The 22,652-nt window shown below is 42.0% G+C and overlaps 1 protein-coding gene across 1 annotated transcript; it reads left to right on the top strand.

Moving 5' to 3' along the window:
• The first annotated feature begins 7,226 nt into the window (after positions 1-7,226).
• Positions 7,227-22,555, top strand: LOC115592950 (uncharacterized). Its single transcript, XM_030436230.1, has 3 exons — positions 7,227-7,511; positions 7,772-8,198; positions 22,482-22,555. The coding sequence occupies exons 1-3, from the start codon at positions 7,227-7,229 to the stop codon at positions 22,553-22,555; spliced, it is 786 nt and encodes a 261-aa protein (XP_030292090.1).
• The last annotated feature ends 97 nt before the right edge of the window (positions 22,556-22,652 follow it).

The raw sequence follows: 22,652 nt of genomic DNA, 5'->3' as shown, positions 1-22,652 counted from the left end.
ACTTTGAACTGGACTTTGCTTTCGTAAAACTTCACATTTGCAGTCTTTGCTCTCTCCAGTGTGGGTTAATTTAGGACACATCAGGTATGTATGAAGTATGCAGAGCTGTCACAACAGCAGCATTATGGGAATTCTCTGCTTCAGGCAAGCGATGGGTGCAGTTGATAGCAATGTTATCAGTATTGCATCTCATTATTTCCTTTTATCTTGGAGCCACACACTTGTACAGATTTCCTATTGCCTTTCCACTTAGAAGATGTGATCGTCAGTTTGTTTCCAGCACTCACCAAGTTGTTTCCAGTAAGAAAAAATGACATTTTTTAGGTCAAAAAGTATAACTATTTTATTCACAAGGACAACTTTCTGTGTGCTGATTAAAGCTGGAATCACATGACAGTAGTAGAATCAGTGAGTTACAGAGCAGGTGGATGGATTTGATATTCCTTAAAAAGTCATGTTTCATGAATTAAAAATGCCGTTGTGTAAACAATGTACATCACCAGGCAAACTTAAGGAGGAGGAAGGAGTGACAAAAAACATAAAAGCTTGTTGAGTCAAAATTATGAGATACAGTCTTAATGGCACAAATGTAAGAAAATGAGTGAAATCAAAATTACAAGACAGTTAGAACAATTGTAAGATTGCAAATCAAAATTACACAATAGTGAGAAAATCTGAATCCTGAGATTACAAGTTAAAATTTAAGATCATGACATGTTACCTAATTATTTTACCATATTCTTGATTTACCTGTAATAATAGTTTTAATATTACTTTTAATATTCCATATCCAAAAGTGCCTGTACCAGTGTGCATGGGTAAAATATTACAAAACGTTTATACAAATTTTGCTCAAGCCATTTTTTAAGTACAGTCTGAAATTCTGATGTGACAAGAAACTCAGTACAACAAATACAGTGCCTTGCAAAAGTATTCACCCCCTTTAATCTTTTCAACATTTTGTCATTAACCCCAAATATAAATGTATTTTCTTGGGATTTTATGTGATAGACCAACACAAAGTGGTGCATGATTGTGAAGTGGAAGGAAAATGATACGTGGTTTCGATTTTTTTTACAAATAAAAAGCAGAAAAGTGTGGTGTGCAAAGTATTCACCCCCCTTTACTCTGATACCCTTAAATAAAATCTAGTGAAACCAGCTGCCTTCAGAAGTCACATAATTAGTAAATGGAGTCCACCTGTGTGTAATCTAATCTCAGTGTAAATACAGCTGTTCTGTGAAAGCCTCAGAGGTTTGCAAGAGAACATTAGTGAACAAACAGCATCATGAAGCCCAAGGAACACACCAGACAGGTCAGGGATAAAGTTGTGGAGAAGTTTAAAGCATGATTAGAATATGAAAAAATATCACTCCATCACCTGAAAATGGAAAGAGTATGGCACAACTGCAAACCTACCAAGACATGGCCATCCACCTAAACTGACAGGCCGGGCAAAGAGAGCATTGATCAGAGAAGCAGCCGAGAGGCCCATGATAACTCTGGAGGAGCTGCAGAGATCCACAGCTCAGGTGAGAGAATCTGTCCACAGGAAACTATTAGTCATGCACTCCACAAATCGGGCCTTTATGGAAGAGTGGCAAGAAGAGAGCCATTGTTGAAACAAAGCCATGCAGTTTGCCACAAGCCATGTGGGGGCACAACAAATATGTGGAGGAAGGTGCTCTGGTCAGATGAAACCAAAATTGATCTTTGTGGCCTAAATGCAAAACACTATGTGTGGCAGAAAACTAACACTGCATATCACCCTGAACACACCATCCCCACCGTGAAACATAGTGGTGGCAGCATTATGCTGTGGGGATGCTTTTCTTCAGCAGGGACAGGGAAGCTGGTCTGAGTTGATGGGAAGATGGATGGAGCCAAAAGACTGAGAGTCTGCAAAAGACTTGAGACTGGGGTGAAGGTTCACCTCCCAGTACAGTCAGAGCTACAATGGAATGGTTTAGATCAAAGCATATTCAAATGTTAGAATGGCCCAGTCAAAGTCCAGACCTAAATCAACTTGAGAATCTCTGGCACGACTTGAAAATTGCTGTTCACAGAAACTCTCCATCCAATCAGACTAAGCTTAAGCTATTTTGCAAGGAAGAATGGGCAAATATTTCAGTCTCTATAAGACTTGCAGCTGTCATTGCAGCGAAAGGTGGTTCTACAAAGTATTGACTCGGGGGTGAATACTTTTGCAAACCACACTTTTCCGTTTTTTATTTTTTAATTAAAACTTTGTATCATTTTACTTCCACTTCACAATTATGCACCAGCTTATGTTGGTCTATCATATAAAATCCCGATAAAATACATTTACATTTGTGGTTAGAATGTGACAAAATGTGGAAAATTTCAAGGGGGGTGAATACTTTTGCAAGCCACTGTATCTGCATGCGCAGCTGCCTCTTCAGCCAACAGTTGAGTGACTTGTGTCCTCAGTGCAGGGAATGTGGAAAGAGAGATGTAAGCTTAACAAAGAGGCAGAACTGTATGTTCAAATGCATGACCTACTTACTCATGTAGACATTGGATATGCAGTATGCACAAATGTGTGATGTATTTATTTATAAATACACATTGGATACACTGGATTGCATACACAAATGTAGGACCTATGTCGTCATACAAACTGTACATTGGGTCTCCTGACTGATTTACAGCTCAGACATTTGTGTGAAAGGCATATATATGCTGGCAGTGGCAGCATGTGGTGGCAGCACTGGTAGTAAAAATAGAGCTGTACAGTCTGTCCACATGTCTCATCTGTGACACACACCCAGTCTCGTAACATGATCCTGTGCATATCAGAGGACAGTATAGAATTAATTCTTGGTTTAGAAAATGTGACATGTTCACACCTAAAAACTCAGATAATTGGCTTTAATGGCTGACATTTTTTCATTTTTGTTTTTGTTATTCAGGAAAGCATTTATAGTTATTTGATGACTTGAGTGAGATATAGCACAGTATGTTCAAATAGATAGATAGAATTACTTTAATGATCCCAGACTGGGAAATTATTTAAATAAGATAGTATAAGCTGATTATTTCCTGTGCTGTTCCTGGAGGCAGCGGGGTTGAGTCCGTTGCTGAAGCTGCTTTTAAGCTTGTCCAGAGTTTTGTGGAGGGGCTGAGAGACATAGTCCATTATTGCCAGCAGTTTTGCCAGCAACCTTTCCGCTTCCACCTCCTCCAGGGTGACAAGCTTAGAGCCAACAACAGACCCTGCCTTTTTGACGAGTTTGTTCAGTCTTTTGACGTCCTTAGCTTTGATGCCAGCACCCTAGGACACCACAGCGAAGACAGACTGAGAAAACATCTGGAGCATCTGGTTGCAGACATTATAGAACCTGAGCCTCCTCTGGAAGTAAAGTGGGCTCAGGCCCTTCTTGTAGACTGTCTCCGTGTTTATAGACCACTCCAGTTTATTGTCCAGCGCAACACCCAGATCAGACGTTCAGACCCACAGTTCTGTAATCTCACAAACTGTGGCCTGTCTTCAGATAGTCACCACATTTTCTCCAGTTTGCCTTCAGCAGCCTGGGTTGGATGATGTTGAAGGCATTGTAGAAGTTGAAGAACATGATGAGGACAGCGGTGTTGGGTCTATCGAGGGGTGAGCAGGCTTCCTGCAGCAGGTAGATGATTGCATCAGTGACCCTAACATAGGGCTTATATGCAAACTGTAGGGGGTCATGTGATGGGCACACGAAGGGTCTGAGGTGTGCTAGAACCAGCCGTACCATGAACTTAATGATAAGAGAGGTCAGTGCTAAGAGAGGCCTGTAGTCATCCAGTGCCACAGGATGTCCTTTTTGGGCACTGGAACGAGGCAGGATGTTTTCCAAGCACTGGCTCTCTCTGAAGGTGGAAGCACAGGTTGAAGATGTGCTGCAGAACTCTCTCTCTATATATATGTAAATCTAATATATTAATATTAAGTGTTTATTTTTGTTTTTTTATGAAAATATTACGCCTGTAGTTGACACAGGCTTATGTTTGAAATTAGTGTCATCTTCATGTGTATTGAAATATTTAGGGCCCGAGCAGGTCTCGTCCTGTGAGGTCACTTTTGTTTTTCGAATGACCACTTTTTAGTCCCAAATGATCGCATTTTTCCTCGCCTGAACATACAGTAATATGTTGCAAACCTACTTTTTTGAACTCCTCCCACGTGATTTCACAGATTTGCACAAAACTTTGCACACAGCATCTGTGGACTCTCCTGACAAAAGTTATTAAAATAATTTTGACATTCCAAACAATACTCAAGTTACTAAATAACAATTTCCTGTACATTTTGCTCAAAACACAAAGAGTTGCATATCTCCACATTGCTCTGTCCGAATAACAGCTCTGTGCAAAACTTTGGCTAGGTGGAGCTGTTTCAATTGAAGTATTAGGCGTTACCATATCATATTCCAGGGGACTCTATCGCGCCCCCTGGAATATGAACAATCTAAGCCCCGCCTCCTACGTGCACATACATGAATGAAATTCGGTATGCATATGTATCATCACAAGACGCAAAAAAAAAACATTCACCGTACCATACTGTCACTCCAACAGGAAGTCGACCATATTCATTAGGGCCCGAGCAGGTCTCGACCTGCGACCTATGAGGTCCCTATTGTTTTTCGAATGACCACTCTTTCGTCCCAAATGATCGCAGTTTTCAATGCCTGAACATACCCCAAAACTCACTAAACTTGGAATATACGTTAAAAATTTCGTAATCTATTGTTGTCCTCAATTTCCACCACTAGGTGGCGCTATAATCCAGAAAAGTGCGTTTTGGGTTATAACTCCCATATACTTTGTCTAAATTAAAAATTTCCGCCAACCTTTTTTTACGCAAATTAGCGAAATGTTGCAAACTTACTTTTTCGAACTCCTGGGCAATTCACTGGTTTGCACGAAACTTTGTACACAGCATCTGTGGACTCTCCTGACAAAAAGTTATTAAAAGAATTTTGACATTCCAAACAATACTCAAGTTATTAAATAACAACTTCCTGTACATTTTGCTCAACACACGAAGTGTTGCATATCTCCACATTAGTCTGTCTTAAAGGAGTTGTAGGTGCCAGCTATAGTATTTTGTGTCACCACGGGGAGGAGTCAGGTGGGTGGTACGTCGGCAGAAGTAGTAAAATCAGCTGTTCTTCACCTGTTTAATGTATGAATGAACTGAGAGGGTGAAGGGGGAAAGGTCCTACTTTGCTGACCGCTAAAGTACATTGGTTTTGGATAATTTTTGTTTTTTTGTGAGGATCTTTCACTGTCTGTGTTTTTAGCCTTAATAAATATCTGATTCGGCATTCCTCTGGAGCTTAGTTTTTATTTTACGGTAGCACGTCCGGCAAGAAAAGTGTTTCCCTCGCTTAGCCTCTCGGCGACCACTATTGTTCCACCTAAAGTCGCCTAACATTGTCAGCAAAATTAGACAAGCTAAACTGGATCGAAGCAGCGAATGAAGCCACGTACATATCAACGCGGAGCAAATGGAAATCGGATGATTAATCGCACACACGGACGCCTCACAGCGCATCAGCCGGCAACAACGCATGGTGATCAGCGGTATGTAGCCTGCTTCTGCTGTTACGTTGGTCTGTTGGAAACAGTTTGAAATTGGTTGCTGATGAATGGAAGTCAGCGCGTTGCCTTGGTGTTTTCACTGATGCTGATGAAGAGGAGTTTTAAAGCAGTGTTTGGACTGATGCGTCCGGTTAGTGTGTGTTTGCACAGCGCTGGATTGATTGATGAAGTTATTATCACACACGATTCTTATGGCTGTTGATATTGTTGGCTTTGCTTTGGAATTTCATCGTGATCATTATTTTGTGCATGAAAAATGAGTGCTTCAAATGCTGGTTCAACAGTTGGCAAACATGAAGAGAAAAGCAAAAATAATTCTCACTGAAAAGGCCATGATGAATAAAATTGAATCAATTCAAAAGGAGCGTAAAAGGAAAGTGGATGAAATGAAACTCCTGATTTTCTCTCTCAAAAAGCTCATGGGGGATGAAAAAAATGTTTCACTGGTTAAATCTCAACTGTTTTCAAATGTTTTCAAGTAGGGATAAGAAATTACTCGATTAAAATAAATTAATTGCAATTAATTGCGTTTTGAACCCGTAATTCCCCGCCAGTCCACGTGAGGGCGCGCTTGACGCCAGACGTACTTGACGCACACGCGGGAACAAGCGAAGCACGGCTCTGACGACAACAACAATACAAACGAGAAGCGGTACACTGACAGGATGAAGAGGGCAAAACGGAGTGCAGTATGGAGCCACTTTAAGTTGGTTAATGACCACAAAGACGCCAAATGCACAATATGTGGAAGTATTTTAAAGTACAACAACTCCACAACTTCGTTGAATTACCACCTAAATATGTCACATTCAGCCGTGCTACAAGCAGCGAGTGGTTCTTCTCAGCCTACAATCACCACAGCGTTGGGACGAAGGGTATGTGACTCCATGAGAGCAGAGGGTATTACCCAGCAGATATGTAACATGGTTACTACAGACATGCTGCCGATAAATGTCGTTGACGGACAGGAATTTCGAGAGGTAATAAAGTACATCGAGCCAGGGTACAATATCCCCTCTAGAACAACCATAACCACCCGCGTGGAAGCAAGCTACGCGAGGAAGAAGGCCGAGTTGAAAACACAACTTGCAACCGCGAATGTAGCCCTCACAACAGACTGTTGGACTTCCTTGAATACAGAAAGCTACATCACAGTTACATGCCACTACATTGAACCGGACTGGCAGGTAATGTCAGCAGTCCTACTCACAGAGAGCATGTCAGGGAGGCATACGGCTGACAATTTAGCTGACAAGTTAAACCAGACTGTGGAAACATGGGGTCTCACCGGGCGTGTAGTTGCTTGTGTACACGACAATGCACGGAATATCGTCTCGGCAAACAGTCCCACACGAGTCAACTGGCACTCAGTTCCATGTTTCGCCCACACTCTGCAGCTGGCCATTAACGACGGTTTCGCTACCTACATTAACCGAGTCATTGTAGCTGCTAGCAGACTCGTACAACACTTCAATCATAGCAATCCAGCAAACAAAGCGCTCGCAGCAAAACAGAAACAAATGCAGCTGCCGTCTCATAAACTCATCCAATCCTGTAAAACCAGGTGGAATTCAGTCAGTGAAATGTTTAACAGACTAACGGAGCAGCGGTGGGCCATGTCTGCTGTTCTATCAGACTGCACAGTGACCAAACTCACAGACGCGAGAACGTTGGAGCTGAGAGATGAATATTGGCAATTGATGGAGGATGTGGCGCCAGTGCTGGAAACACTCAAGTGTGCAACGACCGTCATGTCTACTGAGACTGAGGTGTCCATATCAGACACGTATCCCATCACCTTCAGCCTGATCAACGTGCATCTCAAGACAGACAAGGGAGACACCAGCAAAGTGGGGGAATTCAAATCCAGAGTGCGCACTTCACTGGGTGAAAGGATGAAGGTAAGCTAAATCCATTAATTTAATTATTGCAGATATTTTTAACTGTATGCATTGGACACAAAGCACATTGTTTGACAATTGTAGTTTTTAACTGCTTCTACTATCTTTTTTAATTAATATTAATAATAAATATCAAGCAATCTATTACTGATTAATAGTGGCTCATTCATTAAATGATAAAACACTTAACCTATTAAAAACAAATGATGATTAAAAGCAAAATCACATTTAAATCTAATTTATTATCTTTTTCTTCACAGATTGCTTCTGATGACCTAACGTCAACACCACCAATGCTAGCCACCATGCTGGATCCTAGGCACAAGCACCTGGGATTTCTGACCCCACCAAGGAGGATTGCAGCTCATGCCAAACTGCTTAAAGTGCTGGCAGAAGCAGAAGCCGGACGTGGGAGCTCCACATTAGCAGATGCCGCTAGCGACCAGCAAGAGGTGGTCGGTGCAGTGCCAGTCCAGGGAGCTGTGCTTCAGAGACGCAGTGCTTATGCTTTACTCATGGGTGAAAACTATACCACCAGGAGCACCGATGACGTAGAAAAAGAAGTGGACAGCTTTCTGAAGGATCCGCCACCACTTCTTGATTCCAGTCCCGCAGCATGGTGGAAAGTCAATGAAGGAAGGTTTCCAAGGCTGGCAAACCTGGCACGAAAGTACTTGGCCATACCAGGCACGTCAGTCCCTTCTGAGCGTGGATTCTCAGCAGCTGGACTAACTGTTAACAGGCTGCGCACACGACTTACTCCTGACCATGTTGATATACTGATATTCTTGAACAAAAGTAGAAAGGTCAATCTATGCAATGAGGAGCACTAGGGATGTTTTTGTTTTGTTTTACGAAGACAGACACATCTATCATCAGGTAGCCTATATTTTAAGTTAACTAGAGCTACGACAGTTTAGTCCTGGTCTACTAATGTTAATGTGATACTGTCACATTTCCCAGTTTAAAGGGGATTATAAATGCTGCTAATAGACCACATGTGACATCTTATTTACTTTTCAGAATTTATTTCATTTATTTTATTATGCTGCTGCTAAGAGACAGTGCACTAATTTATTTTCATGTTAAAGTAGCCTACATAGTATTGTATTCTTCTATTCAGGAATGTATTTTTTTTATGCTGCTGCTATCAATGTTTCCAATGTCGCAGATAAGAGAATGCCCAATGTATTTTCATGTTGCCTGTGTAGCCTGTGTAATATTTTGATATTTTCTATTCAGAATATTTTTGATATGCTACCAAAATGTTATTCCCTGCCCTCAATTGAGCCCAGAATAAATCTTTGATTAAGGAATATGATTTGCATTTTTTCTTTATATCATAAGGAAGATATCATTTTATGTTATGTATACAGTAGATAGAACCTATTCAGAGGGAAATTCAGCTTCTCAGAAAAATTGCCGCTTATCAATTAATCGATCATCGATCGATAAGATGAAACAACTATCAATTAATGAATTACTCGATAATTTGCATCCCTATTTTCAAGCAACTGTCTGATAATGCTACTGCTTTGCATGAATCTTTGATGCCATTAATTCCCACGGATGAACAACAAAAATAAGAGCTATGGTTTTCAAAGGTCAATAAACACAAGGAAGGGTGCATTAAGGATGTTGAAGCATGGTTTAAAATAATCAACATACCTCAAGGTGAACCTTTGTTGGAAATTTACATGGCTGAAAGGCCCCAGCAACAGGAAGCCTCATCAGTGGAGAAGGATGCACATGAGGACGTGGAAACTGGACAACTGCCTCAATTTCACCAAAATCTTCAGAATGATGATCAGGATGAAATAGCACCATGTGACAGCATTTCAAATCAAGGCAGTATCAAAGAGAGCATAAAGTCTAATGTGTCATCAACTGCAACGTCTCAGAGCCGAGGCTGACATGGCTGCCTTGCTCACTCGGCAAAAAATGCTCAAGGAAAAGCATGCTCTTGAAGAGCAAGAAGAGCAAATAAGGAAACAAAAGGAACGGCTCCAACTTGAAGCAGAGATAGCCGCGTCGATGGCGAAGATTAATGTTTTGAGAACCTCTGGATCAAGTGTAGGGAGTGCTTCTTCTAAGAATCTGGATGGCATGGAGTCTTATTTTGAGAAAAGACTTAATATCCATGCAGACCCTTTTGTACCACATAAAGATGGAAAGGATGGAGGAGGACCACAGCCTGTGCTAAGAACTTTAAATCCATGCTTTGGAGGTGCAAGATCAAAGCACTCTGAAGGAGCCAACTATTTACATCAGGGGCCTTTAGTGCCAACAAACCCACAGGGCACAGTTTCTAAGGGTACAGTGCCCCCAGTATGTCAATTTCATAAGGCTAAAGCACCTTCTTTCAGGAACATCGGCAGTAAACATAACATGATGTCTATAATGGAAAAACAAAATGAAATAACATCAATGCTGGTGCAGCAGCAAAGTCTAGCATCACTGCCTAAAAGGGACATTCAGATCTTTGACGGTAATCCATTGCAATATCATGCCTTCATGCAGTCATTTGAACAAATAATAGAACAAAGGGCCACCAATGGAGTGGACTGCCTGCACTACCTGGACCAGTACACTAGGGGGCAGCCACAAGAGTTGATCAGAAGCTGTCAACATATGACTGATGGAAATGGATATGCTACAGCAAAGGCGCTACTCCATGAACATTTTGGAGATGATCATGTCATAGCATCTGCTTACATGAATAAAATAGTATCATGGCCATCAATTAAATCAGAAGATACAAAGGCTTTGCAAGCATTCAGTCTTTTCTTACGCACATGTTGCAATGCCATGAAAGATGTATATAATCTGTCTGATCTTAATACATCAGCAAACATGCTCACTGTGATTAAGAAGCTACCATACAGGCTTAGAGACAAGTGGCGTACATCAGCTTGTGACATACAGGAAAGGCGTCAGCGCAGAGCTATGTTCATTGATATTGTAATCTTCATTGAACGTCAAGTGAAGATTGTTATGGACCCTGTATTTGGAGACATACAGGATGCTCCAACACTGATGGCAGTCAAGGAGAGCAGCAGGGTAAAATCCATGCCTCGTTCAAAGGTTGGGGGGAGCAGTTTTGCCACAACTGTTATCACAGTTAAAGGGGCTACGCCAGACAACAAGAGGGATGGATATCAGAAGGTCTGCCTCTACTGTAAAAATCGTGGACATACACTGGAGTCGTGTACTCTATTGGAGAGGAAAGCTCACAGCGAAAAGATGAATTTCCTGAAAACTAATGGAGTTTGCTTTGGCTGCTTGTGCACTGGGCACATCAGCAGAGAGTGCAGGAAGCGTCTTTCATGCAGAATATGTGGCTCACAACACCCCAGCATGTTGCACATCCATCAAAAGGAAAATGAAAAGGAGGATAAGAGCAGCTCTGTAAAGGCATCAGACAACAGTATGGCTTAAGTTCAAACTGGTGGTCTCACTGGGGCCGGTGACCAGGATTGTAAACTTGCCATAGTACCAGTCAGAGTCAAATCAAGTAAGGGTCAAAGGTCAGTTGAAACATACGCCTTTTTGGATCCAGGAAGTACTGCGTCTTTCTGCACTGTGGGTCTGATGGACAAGCTGGGTCTTCCTGGGAGGAAAACAAAGATTCTTCTGCGCACAATGGGACAAGAGAAAGCAGTGGACAGTCATGTTGCATCTTGTTTGGAAGTTGCTTGGTTGGACAGTGATGTATATTGTGAAATACCAAAGTTGTTTGTACAAAATAGGATGCCTGTTGATAAAAGCAACATCCCACAGCAGCAAGACTTGGAAAAATGGCCTCACTTGAAGAATGTCTGCTTGTCAGAAATAGACGCAGATGTGGAGATTCTGATAGGCACAAATGTTCCTCGTGCTTTGGAGCCCCTGGAGGTTATCAGGAGTGTGGCTGGAGGTCTATACGCTGTTAAGATGGTGCTGGGTTGGACAGTAAATGGGCTGCTTGGTGGATGCAGTGATAGTTCTGGATGTCAGTCAGCAGTAATAGTCAATAGAATTTCAGCCATCACACTTGACGAGCTCTGGAACAAGCAGTTTAAGACAGACTTCCCCGAGAACAATCATGATGAACTGCTGGGGATGTCAAGGGACGATTGCAGGTTCCTGGAAATGATAGATCTGTGAAATTGGTTAATGGTAATTACAGCGTTGCTTTGCCTCTTAAAGACAGAAATATCAGCATGCCCAACAACCGCATAATCGCTGAACAACGCATTCTTAACCTGAAGAGGAGGTTTGTAAGAGAGCCATCATTTCACAAGGACTACATTGCATTCATGAATAACCTCATAGCAAGTGGATTTGCAGAGAGAGTGCCAGATATCGATTTGGAGCGCAGTGATGGCAAGGTTTGGTATATCCCTCATCATGGGGTATACCATCCTCAAAAAGGGAAGATACGGGTTGTCTTTGATTGTGCAGCATCATTCAAAGAGGCCTCACTTAATGCAAGGACCGGACCTCACAAGCACATTGACTGGTGTCTTAACCAGGTTCAGAAAGGAACCCATTGTTCTGATGTCTGACATTGAGGCTATGTTTCACCAGGTCCGAGTGCCAGAGGAAGATGCAGACTTGTTGCGTTTTCTATGGTGGCCCAATGGAGACTTTAGCCAGTGTATGGTGGAGTACAGGATGGTTGTCCATCTATTTTGGGCTACATCCTCTCCAAGCTGTGCTAATCTTGCTCTCCGAAGGTGCGCCGAAGACAAAAAACAGTTCTTTAGCCAGCAGGTGATCGAAACCATCATGTACAACTTTTATGTTGATGATCTCCTTGCTTCGGTGGCCTCAGAACAGGAAGCTATATGCCTGTATGAAGACCTTAAAGGGCTATGTGCTAAAGGAGGCTTCAATTTAACCAAGTGGACTAGCAACAGCCGCTGTGTGCTGGCAGCAATACCAGAGGAAGAAAGAGCAAAAGACATTAAGGACCTAGACTTGGATCAGGATATTTTGCCAGTGGAGAGAGCACTGGGAGTGCGATGGTGTGCACAGTCTGACACATTTGGATTCAGAGTATCCTTTCCAGATAGGCCGTTGACCCGTAGAGGAATCCTTTCAACTGTCAGCTCGTTCTATGATCCTCTTGGAATCTTGTCTCCTGTGATTTTTATAGCCAAAAGGATCCTTCAAGACCTGTGCCGCAGAGGGCTGGGATGGGACGATACTATATCAGCATCTTCTGCTGAGGAATGGACAGGCTGGGTGGAAGAGCTGCAAACACTAGATGGTTTCAGTACCAGCAGATGTTTGAAACCTCCCAATTTTGGAGAAATAGCCACCGCCCAGTTACATCATTTTGCGGATGCAAGTGAGGAGGGATATGGGAACGTCACCTATCTGCTGTTGCACAATCACCAAGGTCTTGCACACATGGCTCTCATAATGGGAAAATCCAGGGTTGCACCTTTAAAGCCTGTGACAATCCCACGTATGGAACTCATAGCAGCTGTGGTGGCGGCTCGTATGGACAAACTGTGGAGAAGAGAGCTGAGGATGGAGCTACTGGACTCTGTTTTTTGGTCAGACAGTACCTCTGTTCTAAAATATATCAAAAATGAAACTACATGGTTTCGTATCTTTGTAGCTAACAGGGTCACAGAGATTCTCAAGATGTCTAATCCATCTCAATGGAGGTATGTGTCGACCAAACACAATCCTGCAGACCTTGCTTCTAGAGGTGTGAGAGCGGAATCTTTGCTGAAGAATGAAATGTGGATGTGTGGTCCCCCATTTCTCCTGCAGCCAAAGGAAACCTGGCCTGCTGATCCAGATGACTTGGGAGGACTTCTGTCTGGAGACCCAGAAGTCAAGGTGTCTGCTATTGTGTCTGCGGAACAAGAGAGAGAGAATGCTGTGACATGTTTGATAAACCATAGTTCGTCATGGACACGTCTCCTAAGAGTGATGGCCTGGACACTGAGGCTTAAGGCCTTGTTGCTGGATATCAGGAAAAGGAAGGAAGTGAATGCACAGTTTCCTCAGCCTGCATCAAATGGGAAGCAGCATAAGGATCATCTCTCATTGGAAGAAATCAAAGCCAGTGAATTGGAAATAATCAAGTTCTGTCAGAGACAAAAATACAAAGAAGAGCTGTCTTGCCTCCAAAGGGGAGAAAGTGTGAGAAGAAACAGTCACATCTACAGGCTCAATCCAATACTGGATGACGGTGTTTTGAGAGTTGGAGGTCGGCGTAGTAAGGCAGCTATGCCTGAAGAGTCTAAACACCCAGCTATAATAGCTAAAGATCTTCATATCTCAGATCTTATCATACGCCATGTTCATCAGGAGGTCGGCCATGGTGGTAGGAACCATGTGTTGTCAAGGTTGCGTCAACGATTTTGGATTCCCTCTGCCAGCGTCTCCATTAGAGGGATCCTATCCAGATGTGTTGTCTGTTGCAGGGTGCATGGAGCTGTTGGTCAACAACGAATGGCAGATCTGCCTATGGACAGGATTTCACCAGATGAACCTCCCTTCAGTTACGTTGGGGAGGATTATTTTGGGCCTTTTGACATCAGGCGTGGAAGGAGTCTTGTTAAAAAATATGGAGTCATCTTCACTTGTTTGGTGATGAGAGCAGTGCACATTGAAGTGGCTTCATCTTTGGACACAGATTCGTTTATAAATGCATTACGACGCTTTATTGCAAGAAGAGGACAGGTTAAGGACCTCCGCTCAGACAATGGCACTAATTTCATTGGTGCAGAGCGTGAGTTGAGAAGAGCTATTGAAGGATGGAACCTGGAACAGATCAATGACACACTCTCATTGAAAGGAATCAAATGGACCTTTAATCCTCCTACCGGATCACATCACGGGGGAGCATGGAAGAGGTTAATTCGTTCCATCAGAGGGGTTCTTAATTCCACTTTGACAGTGCAAAGTTTGGACGAGGAGGGACTCCAAACAGTCCTCTGCGAGGTTGAATCGATCCTCAATAGCAGACCTCTTACAAAGGAGTCTACAGATCTAAATGACTTAGAAGCATTAACACCAAACCATCTTCTGCTTCTTAAAACCAAGCCCTGTTTACCACCTGGTTTGTTTCACAAGGAGGACAGTTATGCACGTCACAGATGGAAGCAAGTCCAATATATTTTTTTATTTTAGATTTATTTTGGAAGAGGTGGACTAAGGAGTACTTACCGCAACTACAGGAGCGCCAGAAGTGGACAAAGGTCAAGAGGAACTTCATTCCTGGAGACATCGTGCTAATAGTGGATGGTTCCGCACCTCGGAATTCCTGGATCATCGGAAAGGTCACTGAAGCAATTACAGACAGAAGGGGATTGGTGCGGCAGGTCCAGGTTAAGACCCGGACCAGTACTGTCTGCAGACCTGTCACCAAGCTCTGCCTTCTTCAGGAGGCTGCACAGTCATGAAGGCTGTTTTGACTTATTTGACTCAGACTTGACATGAGTGATTATTCACTAAGGACATGTGCTGGTAACCTCTGTCCGAGACATGACTTGACTTAAGAAGACTGGATCGAGATCTACAATGAACTTTATACATATGATGGACTATATGTAAAAAAAAAAAAATTAAAAAAAACGTGCAAAAAATGAGGAATGTAAATGTAGTGTTTTTCTATGTGGGTTATGTATTTGTAATTATTACTGTGGTAAGTGTAATAATTATGGGGCCGGAATGTAGGTGCCAGCTATAGTATTTTGTGTCACATCCGGGAAGGAGTCAGGTGGGTGGTACGTCAGCAGAAGTAGTAAAATCAGCTGTTCTTCACCTGTGGTCGGCGACCACTATTGTTCCACCTATAGTCGCCTAACAGGAGTCATCAACCGGAAATCTCAATTTCTCTTGTTAAAACATGCATATTGGTGTTGGACCTCAGTTGAAACTTGCCTGAAAAGCTTGAGTTTGAAAGTGGCTAATTTTTTTTCGCTTTGGCTCCTTTTCCGAACAGGAATAGCGCACAATAGTGCGCATTCCTAAAGCACGAGATTTTGACTCTGCTCCTGTGGTGACGTTACCACAGGAGGCTACTTGCATAAGCATCGGCTCACAGCCATCCTCAGCCAGACTTTCTGAGTGAGCACACCGAATCTGCTTATTTCTCTGTCATTTTCACGCCATACATCGTGACCACCAGCATTAAAACTCAGGTCTTACATGTAAAACACGAGTATGAAAAGTAAGAAGGAAAAAAAAAAGAATTTACCATTCAGAGACATCCTGCTGTAAACGTGTCTCTTCCACCGTCTCTGCCTCTTCACTCTCCCGCTCGGGTTCCGACTCCGGCTCGTACATAAATGCCTGAATTACGTAAGGTTCGTCATTTAGTGTGTGCGCCATGACAGGGGGCTGTTTATGTTTTGAAGTCTGTGTGCATGCAGGCTAGCCCCCCGTTCCGGCTCTGTCCTTTCTGTGGCCAATCAACTCACGCCTCATTACATATTAATACAATGCACATCCGGACCGGTCAAAACCTCGCGCATAATCTCACATGAGAAAGTCGCGGTATGAAAAAGTGTCAGAACAAGCTCTATGTTTGATTTTAATAAGTTTTAAGAATTGATCCAAAGCGATCCAAGAGGGACTGGATATGTAAAAAACCAGGAGATGACTCCTTTAATGACATGAAATACAGGTGACTACTTCCCCATGAACCACTAAGGCTCTGTGAAAAAATTATAGATTTACTTTTTCAAACTCCCCCTAGGCCATTTCACCAATTTGCAACAAACTTTGCAAGTAGCATCTGGGGACAAAACAAAAGCCTTCACCTAAGTCACACCTGGTTGCGCGGTCCATTTTGATGCTTCGCCATAAAACCATCAACTCATCATAACTTCCACATACAAATTGCCATCTGCTCCAAATTGCTCATACATGTAGAGGGTCTTGCCCTGAATAGATCGACGTGGCACACCTCGATGGCAGCATGCCCCGACGCGTTTGGACTGCGAGGGCCCGTTCATCACTGCTTGCAGCTTTAATTAGTGATGTACTTACAATGTTTTCTTGAACATATCTAGATATGCTCTTTATATTGACAAATATACGTATTATTGCAATTCTTCATAAATAAACATAAACTGTCTAGTGATATATGCAAAATATGATTTTAGTTATGGCTTTTAATATCAGTATGGTCATGTATAGTCATTATATTTGTTAGTGTGTGTGTGTGTGTGTGTGTATGTGTTTGTGTGCTTGAGTGTTATAAAATGGTTTACCAATAATGTTGTCGTGGGTACTAAATATTGCATTTGGTTGGTTGAATCAGATATTTTTCGTCCCATCCTAAACTGTATGAATGATACTAATTATGAAACACATAATTACTAGGGGTGGGAAAAAATTCTGATTTATCAATGCATCGGGATTCTCTCTAGAATGATTATGTATTGATGCAGATAAGTTAATAGTCAGAATTTTAAAACTGAAATTACTTCTCCCACTGCAACAGTTCACCTGCTGCAGAGCGTAACACAAAGCGCCTGCTGATTCTCTGCTGTACATGCAGTCGAAGCAGATTACTTTTCATTTTGAGTGTTTGCCAGCAATAATCTTGGTGGCTGTCAGCTTAGAGAAAATCTCTGATCGGGAAAAGCAGGGCCTGGAGCTGAGGGGAGGCTAGCCAGCTTGTGGCTAGCAGACTCCATGTTAAGTTAAATGGGAGTGACTGGAAAACAGTTTGTCGATCAAAGTTTGTTTATCTTCGCCACATCAGACAAGAGTTCTGCTGTGCCCAAAGTGTACCGCAACCAGGGCTTAAAAAACAGCTCCCCTTCAAATATAGCTTTTGCTTGTAACATGTCTAGAATGTCCATGTTAGTCCTTAAACATAAAAAGTGATGTCCTCAAACTGCATGCTGGTGTGTGCTTGGTCCGTTTTTGGTGAGTTCATTCTGTTGCAATTTAGTACAAAATAATAAAGTGAGGACCCAAAAGCAACCCATTAAGGAGGCAGGCAGGTTAATGAACATAGGAAGAACTTTATTTCACTAAAGCTGATAAATACATAAAAAAACAGAAACCAAAAGGTAAATCAAAGTTACAACCAAAAGGAGCAAAAAAGTCATGAACAAACAAGAGGAACTAACACCAGAAAAATGCCACAAGGTTACAATGGAAGACTAGAGAACAGGCTCAGGTGGAACTCACTGGAACATAGGACAAACTGACATAGAGATGAGGTAGGACACAGACTATATACACACACAAGCGCTTATTACAAAAAATTCAGGTAGAGAATGAACAAGGATAGGAAATCAAACAATGAGAGGAAATTAAGTAAACCATGTCACATGTGGGTAAATGTTCAAAATAAATAGGAAACCACAGAGGCACAAGCAGAATCATGACAGACTGTTTTGTTACTCACACCTGTAGCTTATTTCAATTAACCTCTGGTCAACATTTAGAGGTGAGCTGCCTGAATCTGATGGGACTGAGACCCCAAGACCAAAGACAGAGATTTACTGATACTGTAGCAGAAAGCATCTGGGACCCATGGAAGGAAAAGAAGGAAAGCAAAGAAAGAAAAATGTGAAGAAGATAGAGGTACAGAAACGTCAATGTGATGAAGTGAATGAAATTAGTAGTTTAATGCATCGTAGTTACTGTTGTTGGAGCAGAGTGTTAGCTTGCTAGCTTACTTCAAATGATAGCAGCACTGTTTAAAAATCAATTATTAGTTCGAGTCTATGTAAGTTAATGTTACTCCACCTTAAATTCATCGGGGACATTTCGAAAGTTAACGTTTGGCCTGTTCAGGTGTTATTTTAACCTGTTGGCTGTGTTTTCCTGCTTGTATGTCATTTAAAATGCTATTATCCCCTCTATAAGTAATAGGTTTGTTGTAAGCCTTCGGTTTATTGAGTGTTAAAGTGTATTTAGTGTGTGTGTGTGTGTATTACTGTTAATACCCCTCACCTTAGCTTTCCCATATCAATGAATTTCATTGCAATGACTATAAAATTGAATGAATTTTCATCATTATCTATATTAGTCTTATGTATAGCACACATCAAGCATCTGTGAGGTTTTATTAAAGTGTAACATCCAGTGGATGATAAACTTCTCTTCAGATGTACTTTTAAAAAATTTCACCACCAGCCTCAGTGACACAGCATCAGGTGTTTCTGTCCCCTCTACCTCAGCACAGCAGAGTGACACGGAAGGTTTTGATTTTGTATGTAAACATAATATTCTTTATTATACAACAGTTAGTTCTGACCACGTAATTTGATTGGACAAGAGGCATTCCATGAGTGCTGATAGTGGCTGTGTCCCAATTCAGGGTCTGCACACTTTGAATGCGCATTTGAAGTGCAATTACGTCACAACGCCGCAGGAAGGTTGTCACAATTCAAAGTGTTCTCATAATGCACCCCACAAGTGCGCCCTGCTTTTACCAGATTTCGGAGTGTGCACCGCTACTACCCTTTGTGGTCTCACATATCCCAAGATTCATTGCGCGCCCAAAGAGAGGAAATAAATAAATAACCTCAAGTGGTGCAGATCTCGTATTTATATTTAAATGTAAGTATTGGCTCTATACTTTACTCCTTTAAACATCCAACGCCAGATATGTTAAACTTCAAGGTAAAATACGTTGGTAATGCTCAGCTTGATGCCTTTGGAAGTAAAACCTTAAAAGCTTCACTTTCAAACGTAAGACGTTCAGAGGTTGACTTATATCTTATATCTTATTGTGACTGTGGAGATGTCAGAGACTCGTTTTACATACACTACTCACAATAAGTTAGGGATATTGTGAGAGACTCAGTGGATTTCATACATACGGTGTTTGTTTCACTTCAGAGAGTTTTGGGATAGGGAGTCAATTGTATTGGGGTGATAGACACACCTCATTTTGTGTTTTCGACCGTAATGGCCTCACTGTGTACAGTGTGCCTTACATATTGGGGCCAATACCAAAAAAACTAAAAGACAACCCTTTTCAATGTGGCATCAATTTCAACATTCTGTGGGTATAAAAAGCTGGTATTGTCAGTAAGTCATTTCAAGTTCATCATTCAAACAGCCATGAACACACGACGTCACTTAACGGACGAGCAGCGCCACCTGGCCATAGCGCGCCTTCGGGTCGGTGGCAGGCAGTCAGATGTTGCTTGTGAACTTGGTGTGTCTCAAAGTGTCATCAGCAGACTTGCATCAAGACACAGAACTACTGGCAAAGTTCCTGACAGACCCAGGAGTGGAGCCCCGCGAGTGACAGACCACAACGATGACCAGTACCTAAGGACCTATGCACTCAGACATCGTTATGCAACTGCCACACAGCTGCAGGCCCAGTTACGAGATGTGAGGGGTACTAGGGTTTCCAGAAAAACCATTCGAAACCGACTCCACCGCTTTGGCTTGAATGCCAGACGACCGTTGCAGGTGACTCCACTGACACCAAGACACCGCCGTGAACGTTTGCAGTGGGCACAAGACCATGTAACCTGGACAATGCAGCAGTGGTCTACCGTCCTGTTCACTGATGAGTGTCGGGTCACCTTGCACAGAAATGATGGTCGTCAGCGTTGCTGGAGAAGGCGAGGTGAGCGATACGCCGAGGTCAACATGGTCCCCAGGGTTCCCTTTGGTGGAGGAGGTGCAACAGTCTGGGCAGGCATCACCAGTCAGCGCAAAACAGATTTGGTTATTGTAGATGGCTCAGTCACAGCACGTTCTTACCTCAGAGACATCATAGAACCCATCATCATCCCCCAATTCCGCCAGCACACCCCCAACTTTCTGTTCATGGTTGATAATGCTCCACCACATTGTGCCAGAATTGTCAACTTTAAAATTGTCGACACTCCGACTTCAGGAAGTCGGAGTGCCTCATATGGATACAGCCAGCAATGTCCCCTGACCTGAACCCCATAGAGCACGTCTGGGACCAGCTGAAGCAGAGACTGGATGATCGTACCCCACCCCCACGTGACCTGGCAGAACTGTGTGTAGCACTTGTGGAGGAGTGGAACGCATTGCCTCAGAACAACATCATGAGGCTAGTGAGGAGCATGAGACGTTGCTGTCAAGCTGTCATTGCGGCAAATAGTGGAAACATCCGCTACTGACATTGTCAATTTTTGTTATTTGGGGCTATCCTTGTTATTGTCAAAATTTTTGGAGTAATAAATATGAAACTAATGAAAATGGTGTTTCTTCTCATTCATTATTAGTAATATCAAAGGGAACTTTTACTTATTTCATTAAAATTCAGACCAAATAGGAAAAGCACTCATGTAAATAACAATATCCCTAACTTATTGTGAGTAGTGTAAATGGACCAAGATGAACAGATTTCGATCAGGCTGTGATCCCTGCTTTATTTCCAGACTGTAACACTGTAGAATCTAGTTAAACATTTGGTTAAAGAGCTAAGTTTATGATTATCCTTATGATGATTAGGGTCTGGGCAGCTAAACTGCCAGGACACTATTGTAATCCTAGGAATTCTTTCTTTTATCTTCTTTCTTCCGAAGAAGTCATACTTCCCAAGGGTGAAAACTCACCAAACTTTACAGAAACGTCCGGCCCCATGCCAGATTTACTTAATTCCAAGGACATGTCAATATTCCTCCTGGGGGGCCACAATAAGCGTTTAAATTTTAAAAACTTTAAAAATACCTACAAAATCAACAGTACATGCTACAGTTTTGAAACTTTCACCAAACTGTAGCCCCAATACTGCTGAAACTTTAGTCCACTTAAACTCATACAAATTATGAAGTCCATCACTCAGTTTTTTTCAAAACCTGTAAAACTTATAAAATCTATCTCCTCCCACAATTTTTGCTCAATTGTCATCAAACTTGCTAGAGAGCATCTTCCCACCGTCCTCCACAAAACTTGTTCCTCGGATTTTTGGATTTATCCAAATTTAAGCCTACAGTGCATCAAAATGCTTGACTGTAAACAGTACTGTAAACATATACTATCAAATTCTTCATTTTCAATCTTCCTGAAAAAAATAAGAATATTTTGGAGTCATGGTTGATGAAGTTTGGCAAATATCAGAATTTTATCTCAAAAACTGAATTTTTGAGAACATTTTGAATTCTGCTCTCATGGGAACAACTGGAGTCAATGTAAGAGTGGCATTTTTAAACATCAGATTTTCTCTTATGAAGCAAAACACTTGCTAAAAACAAATCACCAACATTTCCATGCTGTCAAGATGCAATTTATGTATTATCAGATTTTTGTTCAGGTAACAGAATTTCTGACATTTTGACCATTTTTGAAATCTGCCTTGACAACAGCTGCCCGGACAGTGACTCCCTGAGTCGACAAATGAAACTACACAGCAGGTCTCACTTCTTCTAGGAGCTGGTTCTTGGTGTCAGGGGTTGTGGGTTCGAGACCCAGCAAGGATCATGATGATGATGACAGATGCAATGTCAGATGTCCTCAACATGAAACACAAGACAATTGTCCTGATGGTGGCATCACAGCAAGCCTCTAAATTAAATACATGCCTACAGTGCATGAAAATGTCTGACTGTGACCACTACTGTAAATATATACCTGCAAGTTGATCATTAAATCTTCAATGTTCATGAAAAAATTGAAAATTTTTTAGAATCATGGTAGATGATGTTTGACAAATATCAGAATTTTACCTAAAAAACTGAATTTTTGAGAACATTTTGAATTCTGCTCTCATGTGAATAATTGCAGTCAATGCAAGCAGCATATTATACATCAGTTATTCACTTATGGAGCAAATCAATCATTTTTAAAAACAACATTTTACAGTGGTTTCAAATCTGCCTGCACAACAGTGAATGGCTTACTCAATTTGTGAGGCCACTGCTGTATTACCACTTCCCAATGAGCTCAGAGTGATAGATGACAGTCTTTGGTTCCAGAAGTTGTGACTTCAAGCCTCAAGTGGTCCAAAATGAACATTGTTGTCAACTGTCTTGTCTTCCTATTCTCCTGTTTGTTGCTCAGAATTCCTGATCAGCCCTGAGGTGGGCATCGAGATAAGCTACAGGAAGGAGCCCACACCAGAGGCTCAGAGCTGACTCAACGTATACATTGTCATTAAAGTATAGAGAGACCATCCTGTCTACTTTAACTGACACCAGCAAAGTTGAGTAACAAACACAAGAGTTATTTCAT

Source organism: Sparus aurata, chromosome 12 (genome assembly GCF_900880675.1).
Source record: "Sparus aurata chromosome 12, fSpaAur1.1, whole genome shotgun sequence".
Classification (NCBI taxonomy): domain Eukaryota; kingdom Metazoa; phylum Chordata; class Actinopteri; order Spariformes; family Sparidae; genus Sparus; species Sparus aurata.
The sequence above is the reverse complement of the archived record's forward strand: the minus strand, read 5'-3'. Positions and strand labels throughout refer to the sequence as shown.

Coding starts and splice junctions, on each gene's coding strand:
- LOC115592950 (XM_030436230.1), top strand. CDS start 7,227: ATGTCTGCTGTTCTATCAGACTGCACAGTGACCAAACTCACAGACGCG. Junction 7,512..7,771: donor CACTGGGTGAAAGGATGAAG/GTAAGCTAAATC, acceptor TTTTCTTCACAG/ATTGCTTCTGATGACCTAAC. Junction 8,199..22,481: donor AAAGTACTTGGCCATACCAG/GCACGTCAGTCC, acceptor TTTGTTGCTCAG/AATTCCTGATCAGCCCTGAG.